A 12,699-nucleotide genomic window follows, 5' to 3' on the forward strand; every position below is an offset into this window, starting at 1 on the left:
TTTCTCTCCTGTAAGGAGACTCAAGGTGGCTCACAAGCTCCTTTCCCTTCCTCTCCCCACAACAGACACCTCCCCCCAAACAGCAATGGCGTGGGTGGTTAAGAGCTCGTGTATCTAATCTGGAGGAACCAGGTTTGATTCCCAGCTCTGTTGCCTGAGCTGTGGAGGCTGATCTGGGGAATTCAGATTAGTCTGTGTACTCCCACACACGCCAGCTGGGTGACCTTGGGCTAGTCACAGCTTCTCGGCGCTCTCTCAGCCCCACCCACCTCACAGGGTGTTTGTTGTGGGGGGGGGGAAAGGCAAGGAGATTGTCAGCCCCTTTGAGTCTCCTGCAGGAGAGAAAGGGGGGATATAAATCCAAACTCTTCTTCTTCTTCTTCTTCTACTTAGCATTTGCAAAGCACTTCTATAACCATTTTGCAGCCCAGGGAGGAGGAAGACATTATGCCTCAATTTGCCTTCAATTTGTGGCACAGGTAAAACTCGAACCAGAGACTTCCCAAGACAAAGTTCATTTTCCTATCCACTACACTGCACCAGTTCTCATGTAGTATTTTTTTACAGCGCAGCAGGTCTGGAGCTGAACAGGAAATCCTCTCTGAGAGTGTAAAACGAAGGATCTAAAAGGAATTCCCCTCCTGCTAACTGAAACCTCCATACCATACCCCCATACCATATACCAAGGGGGGGGGGATATAAATCCAAACTCTTCTTCTTCTTCTTGTGAGGCAAGTGGGGCTGAGAAAGTTCAGAGAGAACTGACTAGCCCAAGGTCACCCAGCAGGAATGTAGGAATGTGGAAACACATCTGGTTCACCAGATAAGCCTCCGCCACTCCGGTGGAGAAGTGGGGAATCAAACCCAGTTCTCCAGATTAGAATCCACCTGCTCTTAACCACCACACCGGCTCTCGTGTTAAGCCACACTGCAAGTTTGTTGTGAGGTTCAAATGGGGGAAAGGAGGATCAACGTTTGCCGCCCTGAACTCCTTGGAGAAAAAGTGAGATCAAACACAAGAGAAAGATGGAGAACGGGGGAGAATGATGAGCGTCAGGAGGTAAAACCAAGGCCCCTTCCGCACACGCAAAATAATGCATTTTCAAACCACTTTCACAACTGTTTGCAAGAGGATTTTGCCATTCCGCACAGTTTCAAAGAGCACTGAAAGCAGTTTGAAAGTGCATTATTCTGCATGTGCGGAATGAGCCCAAGAAGCAAAGGAGTAAAAAAAGCAGAACAAAAGACCGCAATCTGCGGTTTACGAAAGGCCAGCGTCACGGAAGGAGCAAAGAAAAAAAATCCCACGTGGCACTTTATTCGGCAAAACAAAAACCTGTACATTAGAAAAACATCTTTTCAACGTACGGAGGCGTCCGATCGAACACATGGGAGAAACAAAAGGCAGAGGTCTTAATCGAGGCCTCAAGATAAAACATTATGTGTTGGGGGGTTGTTGGCGTGGTCGACTGTAACATGAAGAAGCTAGGTCGACGAAATGTGGGTAACCACGCAGAAATCCTCTTTACAAACACCTTGCTTAAAAAGTCCAGAACCCGGAATCGGCTTTCCTGTGAAACCGAAAACGTGGAGGTCTTTACATTTCAGACTCACACGTACAATTCATAGGGCGGGGAGCAGAGGCTAGGCAGAGCTCGGAAATACTGTGACGCTTTGCTAACACACACACGCAGACGTTGGCAATTAAAACACCAGCTCGAGTCCTGACTGAGCAGTAAGCCACATCGGTGAAAATGAGTTGGAACAGTGTCTTATTTTTTTTTGTATTCCTTCAAACCTCCATGGGCAACAGCGGAGACGCCGTCTGGATCTACCAAGAGGCCCTTGAGAATACACCCCTGTGTCCCGTTGTCAGTTTTCCATCCGACTTGCCGGGTCTCCCGAGACGAAGGGAGACCCTTCTAGCTTCAGCGTGGACAGGTGCTCCAACTCGTAACGCCCGTCAGCACCGGCCACGTCAGCGTCTGAGGAATCGTCCTTTGGAGTCTGTTTTTTACTCCTCTTGTGGTCAATAATTTGCCGCAGCTGATGCACGGCGTACTCTGGTTTGGAGGTCAATGGGCCGGCCGGCACCGATATCCCGAGGATGTCCGACACCATGTAGGGTCGGAGCCACCCCACAAGCGGGGTACTCCCGGGGTTGTAGTGAGCCTGTCTGTGGTAGAAAAGGAGTCCATCTACCTGTAACAAGAACATAAAGAGTGACAGAATGAATCAGTGCCATGGGTACCAGAGCCTACCTCCTGGCGATCCCCAGCTCGAGGGATATCCAGCTGACTTCAACGAGGTGGTACGGCCCTGGCTCCGGCCTGGTGGAACAAACTACCAGGTGAAGTCAGGGCCCTGCGAGAACTATGTCAATTCCACAAAGCCTGCAAGATATGGTTGTTCCACCAGGTCTTTCCCAACTAGCCAGTTATCTGAACATACAACAGTGGTGGCGAACCTTTGGCACTCCAGATGTTATGGACTACAATTCCCATCAGCCCAATTGGCCATGCTGGCAGGGGCTGATGGGAATTGTAGTCCTGCTTAACATCTGGGAGATGCCAAAGGTTCTACTCACGCAATCACTAGAAAATTGATTCCTTTTTAGGTCTCTGGGGAGAGGAGGAAAAGAGAAGGAAGGATTTTGGAGGGGCTTAATGGACAAATTCCATCTCAGATGTTAGCGATGTACCAGAATTTGGTTTTCTAGATTTGTTTCTTTCTTTCGGAATGGTTAATGGAGTTTGATTTTTTAGATGTGGATTTATATTTTTAATATTTGCGGAATATCTGAATTGTGCCGTGACCCTCCCAGAGCCCGTCAGGGTTGGGGGCGGGATATAAATCCAAAGTAAATAAAATAACATAAATACAGTCCAAGATCACTACTACAGCCTATTCTGAACAGGCTAATGTAACCCTCCCCTCCGTTGGGAACATTTTTCCTATCCGTGTTTATCTCAGCGGGTTCCAGCCTTTTGGAGCCTGCAGGCACCTTTGATATTGGGGTGCTGTGTGGTTTCCGGGCTGTACGGCTTTCGACCATCTCTGTTTTAACTGGTTCTGGTGGGTTTTCCAGGCTGTGTGGCCGTGGTCTGGTGTATCGCCTCTGAAGATGCCAGCCACAGATGCAGGCGAAACGTCAGGAGAGAATGCTGCGAGAACACGGCCATACAGCCCGGAAACCACACAGCACCCCAGTGATTCCAGCCGTGAAAGCCTTCGACAATACCTTCGATATTCTGACACAGCATGGTGGGCACAGCCATCAAATGGGTCTCTGGAGAAGACAACTTTAACCTCATTAGACCAACGGTCAGACTTACCAGAAAGCAATTTCATTTGCTTCTCGAGCTACCTTCAAAACACTGGCGCTCCTAGCATCTAATGGTGGGGAACTCCGCAAACAACGTTCTTAATTGCTAGATACGCAGAATAAGCAACCCCGGTGGTGAGATTTCTTCGCTTATCCAACATGATGCAATTATAACTTCGTGCTTCAGATAATTAACAGGCAATTCAGGTCCCCCCCCCCCTTACAAAAAGGCCCCAACCTGATCACTAAGCACCTTAAACCTACTTGGACTAAAAATTAAAATTGCCGAAGGCTTTCACAGCCGGATTCAACCGGTTCTGGTGGGTTTTCCGGGCTGTGTGGCCGTGGTCTGGTGGATCTTGTCCCTAACGTTTCGCCTGCATCTGTGGCTGGCATCTTCAGAGGTTGATACACCAGACCACGGCCACACAGCTCGGAAAACCCACCAGAACCAGTTAAAACAGAGATGGTCGAAAGACCATTAAAAAACCTAAAACACTGAAAACGGCAGCAATAAAAGCGAGCGGTGCTTGGTAAACAAAGGAACCCTGAATTTTCCCCTGCATTCCTAACATCAATCTCGTTTTGACCTGGGGCGTACAGACTGCCGCGGTGGTTAAGAAGGCCCAGCAAAGACTGTACTATCTGAGACTTTTAAGGAAACAACAACTGGATGGAAAACTCCCGTTGTCCTTTTACCGCTGTGCTATAGAGAGTGTCTTAACCTACAGCATCTGTGTATGGTTCTCCAGTTGCACAGTGGCAGATAGGAAGGCGCTCCAAAGGGTGATCACTACTGCACAGAGGATTATCGGCTGCCCTCTCCCCTCCTTGGAAGAACTCTATAATTCCCGAAGCCTAAAGAAAGCCCCAAATATTCCAAGAGACCCGTCTCATCCAGCACACTCTCTTTTTGAACTGCTACCATCCGGCAGACTATACAGGTCTATCAAAACAAAGAGGCTTAGAGACAGCTTCTACTCTAGAGCTGTGGCGATGCTGAACTCCGGGGCTTCGTGTTGATGTGTTTGGGGCTGTGTAGGGATGGGTGGAGGAAGTGTGGAAAGTGAGGGAGTGAAGGGAATTATGGAGTCTGGGAATTGTAGTGCACTCCGAGGAGATGCTTGCTTGTAAAATTTCTAGATTGTCGGCGTGCACAAGCCTTGGACAATAAAATGCTTATGCTTATGTTTTCTGTGTGGTTGAAGATTTTCCGCCTTCCACAGCCAGAAGAATTCTTTCAAGAATCCCCAGGTCTTCCTTTCCTTCTTCGATCAAGGGGCCATAAGGTCACCTCTCTGCCCCACAGCTGTATCCCGACAGCTGCCATTTCTGCTCGCTGCAATACTATCCCCTTGATCACGGAAGGATTTTCTATTACTTCTTGTTGATTCCCGGGAGATTTGGTTTGCCAAGACGCGGCTGTGGGACTTCCTTTGATTGGAGCCTTCGCTGCGCTCGGCTCAATCGGCCTTCTGCTTTAAAAGCCCATTTGTGCGTAAGGATAGGATGAGTATGGAAAAAAAAAACAGATGGACGCTGCCTTTCAGAGGAGGGCGACCAAAACGGTCAAAGGTCCGGAATCCATGCCCTACGACAGGAGTGACTTAGAGAGCTTGGGATGTTTAGTTTGGTGAAGAGAAGGTTAAGAGGTGACATGATAACCCTGTTGAGATATTTGAAGGGATGTCATGTTGGTGCCACCTGCAAGCAATTGCACTTTCCCGCGGTCTGCAACTGACTCTTCAACCCTGGCTGCATCAAGTCCTTGGCAATTGCATTTGACCCGGCTCCTCTCCACCGTCGCTTTCTTTCTGTATTGGGCTATTTGGTTTGGCGAAGAGAAGGTTAAAAGGTGACATGATGGGCCTGTTTAGAAGAAGAGGAGTTTGGATTTATATCCCCCCTTTCTCTTCTGTAGGAGACTCAAAGGGGCTGACAATCTCCTTGCCCTTCCCCCCTCACAACAAACACCCTGTGAGGTAGGTGGGGCTGAGAGAGCTCCGAGAAGCTGTGACTAGCCCAAGGTCACCCAGCTGGCGTGTGTGGGAGTGTACAGGCTGATCTGAATTCCCCAGATAAGTCTCCACAGCTCAGGTCCAGAGCGGGGAATCAAACCTGGTTCCTCCAGATTAGATACACGAGCTCTTAACCTCCTACGCCACTGCTGCTTCTTCAGATATTGGAAGGGACATTATGTTGGTGAGGGAGCAAGCTTGTTTTCTGCAGCTCCAGAGACTAGGGCCAGGAGTCTAGGGTTCGAGGTGAAGGAAAAGGGATTCCACCTAAACATCAGGAGAAACTTCCTGACCGTCAGGGCTGTTGGACAGTGGAATGCACTACCTCGGAGGGTGGTGGAGTCTCCTCCTTTGGAGGTTTTTTAAGAGAGGCTGGATGGCCATCTGTCAGGAGTGCTTTGATTGTGTGTTCCTGCATTGTAGGGGGTTGGATGGCCCTTGGGGGTCTCTTCCAACTCTATGATTAGGGACAGGCAGAAAAAGAGAACAACATTGAGACAGAGGACTTCGCTGGGTATCTGTTATTCTGGGGCACTGCCAATATCTCTCCCTGCTTCTGACCGAGAGACCGCATCCTCTTTTCTTTAAGAGCTCCAACCAGATAGACACTAAGCTTCTTTTTTGGAAAAAGAAGAAAACACTGATCAATACCTCTGAAACACTATACAGTTAAGAGCGGTAAGTTTCTCTCGGGTGCCAAACAAAGATCTTTCCTCTGATCCTATAAAAAGGGCATGTCAACTATTGACCTTATAAGCTTGTCGGGTGTTGTAAGGACGGGGTTTGCAGATGAATGTATCCTCAACTCGATTACCTGTATCTCATCAGACATCTTGAAAGGCTCTGCTTTGGGTGCACCCACCTTCTGAGGTCCGGTGGATGAGAACTCAGGAGAGGACTTCTTGGTTGTGGGATCAAAGCTCTAGAACGGTCACCCCAGAGAGTGGGATCAAAGCTCTAGAACGGTCACCCCAGAGAGTGGGATCAAAGCTCTAGAACGGGTCACCTGTCTCGATCGGCTGCTGTCTTCTGCAAAGACGTCTTTTTTTGTTTCGTTTGGCATTCCCTCAACGAACTCTCGGGTCTGGCATCTCTTCAAAGCATCTGGGGAGATGCTCAAAACCCAACAGCCGGCTAATTCGTACCTCCCAGAACGCTGTTTTGCAAATGCAGACCAAAGGGTGTGTCTAATTTGCAAATTTAGCAGCCACCGCCACGGCCTAATTTTTTCATGCATGCTAGGAGTCAAACTACAGATGGCAGACACGTTTCTGTGACCAAGGAAAGTTGGGGGGCTGTTGCACCCAAATGTTAAAAACAATAACAATAGCGTTCAGTCCTGGCATTTGTGTCTCGATAACAACTCACCCGGGGAATGAAATGATTACACTCCCCTTCTCCGTTACCCGCCAAAGTAAAGCGCTGAGATTTGGTACAGACATAGTCCACAATCCATTGAGTACAAGATAAAGGTTCATTGCTTGAGATACCCAAACTACAAGAAAGATCTTAACAAGAGACAATAGTACATTTGCCTTCTAAATGGGGAGAATATGGATTTCCATTTCAAAATAAAGCAGGGGTCTCTAAGAACATAAGAACAAGCCAGCTGGATCAGACCAGAGTCCATTTAGTCCAGCTCTCTGCTACTCGCAGTGGCCCACCAGGTGCCTTTGGGAGCCCACATGCAGGATGTGAAAGCAATGGCCTTCTGCGGCGGCTGCTCCCGATCACCTGGACTGTTAAGGCATTTGCAATCTCAGATCAAAGAGGATCAAGATTGGTAGCCATAAATCGACTTCTTATGGACTACGATACCCATCATCCTCTAACCTATGCCCCCCAGATGTTCATGGACTAGGATTTCCATCAGCTCTGCCAATTGTCCATGCCGGCAGGGGATGATGAGTATCGCAGTCCATGAACATCTGGAAGGCCATAGATCGGAGACCCTGCAAAGCAGGGAAAGCACTGAGCCCGGAAAACTACCGGAGGAGCAAAACGTCGGCCTTTGGGAATTCCATTTGCCGTCGACACCCTTGAATTATGTAAATAAAGCCCTGATAGTTACAGATTGATCAACTGATTTTGTGATAGGTAATCGGTAATCATAACGTGGCTAGGGAAACACATCTATTATTTTCCAGTCAGGTTGCTGAGTCTCGTGGAATAGGTTTAATCAATTCATCTCCCATCAGAGAGCACAAGACGCCGCAAATAACCCAAGCGCCAACCCCACCCTGACCTGGCTGACTTCAGCAAGGTTGCTAAACCATGCGTTATCCAACCACACCGATTGACTGAAGGGCCCTTGGAACGCTGTCAAACACCCGAGGGCGTGTGGGGAAACTCTTTGTTTTGTTTTTGTGCAACGATAGCCATCTGATTTCTTCACTTAGATCTATCCAGGCAAAGTTCCTGGACAGTTCCTTAACTTGCAATGATCTGGATAAAGTAAAATAGGCCTGGTTTATAAAGAAGACCATTTGTTCCTTTCCAGCGACAACTTTCTTTGGCTCCATTAACTTAACAGCTACGACCGCGCAAATGAGGCTGGGAGCGTGTCTGGAATGCTAGAGGCCATCAGCCAATTAAAGTAATCATTAGTAGATTAATCTTTAGGCTTTTAACCAACTAATTCAGTTTCGAAGTACTAAATATTATCAATATCTCAGTATGGGTGTCTTTTGGAGCTAATGGGATTCAGACAATAAGTAGATATGCTTTACCAGTAAAGCTGTGTTTTGTTTTTCAGTTCTTTCGAAAATAATGCTCCTCAACCCCAAACAAAAGAAAAAGAAGAAGAAGAAGAAGAAGAGGAGGAGGAGGAGGAGGAGGAGGAGTTTGGAGTTATATCCCCCCTTTCTCTCCTGTAGGAGACTCAAAGGGGCTGACAATCTCCTTGCCCTTCCCCCCTCACAACAAACACCCTGTGAGGTAGGTGGGGCCGAGAGAGCTCCGAGAAGCTGTGACTAGCCCAAGGTCACCCAGCTGGCGTGTGTGGGAGTGCACAGGCTAATCTGAATTCCCCAGATAAGCCTCCACAGCTCAGGCGGCAGAGCGGAGAATCAAACCTGGTTCCTCCAGATTAGATACACGAGCTCTTAACCTCCTACACCTTTGTTGATACTCCATTCCTTTAAAATTAGCCCCAGTTTAATATAGCCTCGAGAAAGTCATGAACTCTAAATGGGGCCATCTGTCAGGAGTGTTCCTGCATGGCAGGGGGTTGGACTTGATGGCCCTTGGGGTCTCTTCCAGCTCTATGATTCTACAATGCTGAGATGTGCAGGAAAGACCCCGAAAGATGGGAGAGTTGGCTGCCAGAGAGAGTCCCTCCTTTCTCAGCCTCTGTCATTTATTTAATGCTCTGTCGGTCTCCTTACTCTGAGTCACTTTCCTGACGCCAGATGAACGCAGGGGGCTGAAGTTACTGTCTGCGTAAAGTTAGGATGTGACCGGGAAATGTCAGCATTTTCCTCTTGGGGAAACTGGAGGTGCTGAGCTCTCAGGAGCAGCAGTGGCGTAGGAGGTTAAGAGCTTGTGTATCTAATCTGGAGGAACCGGGTTTGATTCCCCGCTCTGCCACCTGAGCTGTGGAGGCTTATCTGGGGAATTCAGATTATTATTATTTATTAGATTTAATATACCGCCCTATCCCAACAGGGCTCATTTATGGAAGATGATGGGAAAGACACACACCCCCACCTGCGACCCCAAAGAGCCAGTGTGGTGTAGAGGTTAAGAGCAGGTGCACTCTAATCTGGACAACCGTGTTTGATCCCCTGCTCTGCCACTTGAGCTGGGGAGGCTTCCCTGGTGAACTAGATTAGCTTGTGCACTCCAACAGGTGCCAGCTGGGTGACCTTGGGCTAGTCACAGTTCTTCGGAGCTCTCTCAGCCCCATTCACCTCACAGGGTGTTTGTTGTGAGGGGGGAAGGGCAAGGAGATTGTAAGCCCCTTTGAGTCTCCTACAGGAGAGAAAGGGGGGATATAAATCCAAACTCTCCTCCTCCTCCTCCTCCTTCTCCTTCTCCTCCTTCTTGGCAAATGGAATGGATTGGTCCTAGCCTCAAATTCGACGTGCTGCTCATACCTCCATGTCTCTTAGCCTCCCCAGATCTTCTATCTGAAGAAGGGAGTTTTGACTCTCCAAAGCTTACACCACCAAATTTGCGCTGGTCTCTAAGGTGCGACTTGATTCGAATCTGGATCTTCTGCTGCAGACCAACACAGAAACTATCTCCATATCTGACAGTCTTGCAAGTATCATGGGACCCACAGGAACCAAGTTATGGACAGGGCCAGAGGATGATGAAGAAGAAGAGTTGTATTTATATCCCCCCTTTCTCTCCTGGAAGGAGACTCAAAGGGGCTGACAATCTCCTTGCCCTTCCCCCCTCACAACAAACACCCTGTGAGGTGGGTGGGGCTGAGAGAGTTCGGAAAAGCTGTGACTTGCCCGAGGTCACCCAGCTGGTGGGTGTTGCACAAGTTAATCTGGTTCACCAGATAAGCCTCCACAGTTCAAGTGGCAGAGCGAGGAATCAAACCCAGTTCTCCAGATGAGAGCGCATGTGCTCTTAACCACTATGCCACTGCTGCTTCTAGAGAATGCATTGTTATCAAGCCCTTCCTGGGGCTCAAGGCGATATGGGTGGTTCTCCTGCCTCTATTTTATCCTCTCGACAACCCTGTGAGGTAGGTGAGGCTGAGTCCATGTGACTCGTTCAGCGCCATCCCAGAACCTAGGTCCAATATTCTAGTTCAGTGATGGCGAACCTTTTTGAGACTGAGTGCCCAAATTGCAACCCCAAACCCACTAATTTATCACAAAGTGCCAACACGGCAATTTAACCTGAATACTGAGGTTTTAGTTTACAAAAAAAAGGTTGGCTCCGAGGCGCGCATTACTCAAGAGTAAGCTTGGTGGTAGTCGGTGGCTTTGCTTTGAAGCAACCGTGCAACTCTCCCAACGGGTGAATCACGACCCTAGGAGGGTTTACTCAGAAGCAAGCCCCATTGCCAGCAACCGAGCTTACTCCCAGGTAAAGGATTGCGCTTTTGTTCTTCGCATGAACATCAGTGGGGTTTAACAGCGCTCAACAGGGTTACTTACACGGCTTCCCCAAAAGTAGGTCTTAGGTTTAATGCTAATAATCGAGCCCAGCGGCCCAGGCCAGCCCAGATGTGGGGGGGGGGGGGACTCTGTTTGCGTGTGCCCACAGAGAGGGCTCTGAGTGCCACCTCTGGCACCCGTGCCATAGGTTCGCCACCACTGTTCTAGTTGCTATTCCATACTGGCTGTTATAGAACGTAGCTCCACCTCTTTCTCTTTGCAGGTGGGTTAACAAGGTGGGCTACCTGGGTTTCCAAGCGCCAGAAACGTGTGGAAAATGACTGGTTTTGCTTGGAGCCAAAGCACCTGAACACCAGTCTCCAGTTACAGATTGTTTATTCCTCTGACAAACCACCGCCAAAATCAGATGGGATTTAAAGCGGCTCCCTCTGGTGGGAACATCCAAGCATTGCCATCTTCACCCGTTTCTGTTGGCATTTAATGTATCCGTTTCTATGTAAAACCAATGCTTCTACATAGGTTGGAGAGGGATCGTTTTTAAAGTTGATTTTAATTGGGTATTTGTGGCTCTCTTGTTTTTCTTGGGGCAGAAATTTTAATACTTTTCCTGATTGGTTAGGCTGCAAGCCGCATAGAAGAAGATTTATACCCCACCTTTCTCTCCTGTAAGGAGACTCAAGGTGGCTCGCAAGCTCCTTTCCCTTCCTCTCCCCACAACAGACACCTCCCCCCACAACAGCAGTGGCGTAGGAGGTTAAGAGCTCGTGTATCTAATCTGGAGGAACCGGGTTTGATTCCCAGCTCTGCCACCTGAGCTGCGGAGGCTGATCTGGGGAATTCAGATTAGCCTGTGCACTCCCACAGACGCCAGCTGGGTGACCTTGGGCTAGTCACAGCTTCTCGGAGCTCTCTCAGCCCCACCTACCTCACAGGGTGTTTGTTGTGAGGGGGGAAGGGCAAGGAGATTGTAAGCCTCTTTGAGACTCCTACAGGAGAGAAAGGGGGGATATAAATCCAAACTCTTCTTCTTCTGTTTGCCCTGTTTCTCTCTCGACGCAGACAGGTTGGGTCCAAAGAATACCATTTTACATTGATCCAATCCTGAATGACACTTAGTTTTTTTTAAGGCGATGAGACTCTTCCAGAATCCCTCAAACTCTGATTTAGGTTTGTGGCAGCTGCTTCACGCAGTTTATTATAATTGTTGTAAGGAAACATTTGGCAGTAGACTTGACTTCCCCGATAATGTTTGGGTTAGTGAGTGAGTGCATTAGTCAGGATGAGAGGACCCATGTCTAAGAAGAAGAAGAAGATGATGATGATTTTGGATTTATAGCCCACCTTTCTCTCCTATAAGGAGACTCAAGGTGGCTTACAAGCTCCTTTCCCTTCCTCTCCCCACAACAGACACCTTGTGAGGTAGGTGGGGCTGAGAGACTTCCAAAGAACTGTGACTAGCCCAAGGTCACCCAGCAGGAATGTAGGAGTGCGGAAACACATCTGGTTCACCAGATAAGCCTCTGCTACTCAGGTGGAGGAGTGGGGAGTCAAACTCGGTACTCCAGATTAGAATGCACCTGCTCCTAACCACTACACCATGCTGGGTGGGATGTGAACAGTTTCAATACATAATAATCTCTCAGCAACAGTCAGAGGTGCCATGTTTCAGTGTCCTCTTAGTACATTCTTCTCAAAGTTTCTGAATAAAAATCCCACCCACCACTACCCTTGGCTTAGTAACTCCTTTCCTTTCCTCTCTCTTCAGTGTGTTACTAAAGGTAAGCTGCAGCAATCATTTATTGCTGGCTCCGCCTCCTACAGCAGACATTTTGTGGCTGGCTCCGCCTCCTGCAGCAGACATTTTGTGGCTGCACCCACCACGCTTTGTCTGAAATTCAAAAATGCCAGCAGGCTCCAAAAGTTAAGAACTCTGGTCCAGAACTTCATAAAAGTAATAGAACAGGAAACATTAACCATGCAAGAATATTACTAAAAAGCACATCTGTCCATGGAGAGCCAATTTAAAAAAAACCTGCAGGCATCTACAGAGTGTGAGTAAAATGTATGCTTCACATGGGGCTACTCACTTCTCTGAGCAAGACAGGACTTCCTCAAGCCTTGCAAAACAGGTCAAAAGTGCTTACCTCAAAGGGGAAATCTGTGGCCAGAACTTCACACAGACTTTCATTGGTACAGGAGTAATTCTGCAGTCCCACAAACCTAAACTGGAAAGGGGGGGATTAATTAGGTTTAAATAGGTTTACCCCGCTTATTT

The 12,699-nt window shown here is 48.3% G+C and overlaps 1 protein-coding gene across 1 annotated transcript; it reads right to left on the bottom strand.

Annotated features, from left to right (window-relative positions):
* Positions 1-1,297: 1,297 nt before the first annotated feature.
* SNUPN (snurportin 1) lies at positions 1,298-12,655 on the bottom strand (the record flags this gene model as incomplete). The annotated part of the gene is made up of 2 exons (XM_048519722.1): positions 1,298-2,202; positions 12,569-12,655. Coding segments are annotated over 2 exons (417 nt in total), but the record flags the coding sequence as incomplete, so codon positions are not given.
* Between the last annotated feature and the right edge of the window lie 44 nt (positions 12,656-12,699).

The sequence above is a fragment of the Sphaerodactylus townsendi genome, linkage group LG17, assembly GCF_021028975.2.
Source record: "Sphaerodactylus townsendi isolate TG3544 linkage group LG17, MPM_Stown_v2.3, whole genome shotgun sequence".
Taxonomy (NCBI): Eukaryota; Metazoa; Chordata; class Lepidosauria; order Squamata; family Sphaerodactylidae; genus Sphaerodactylus; species Sphaerodactylus townsendi.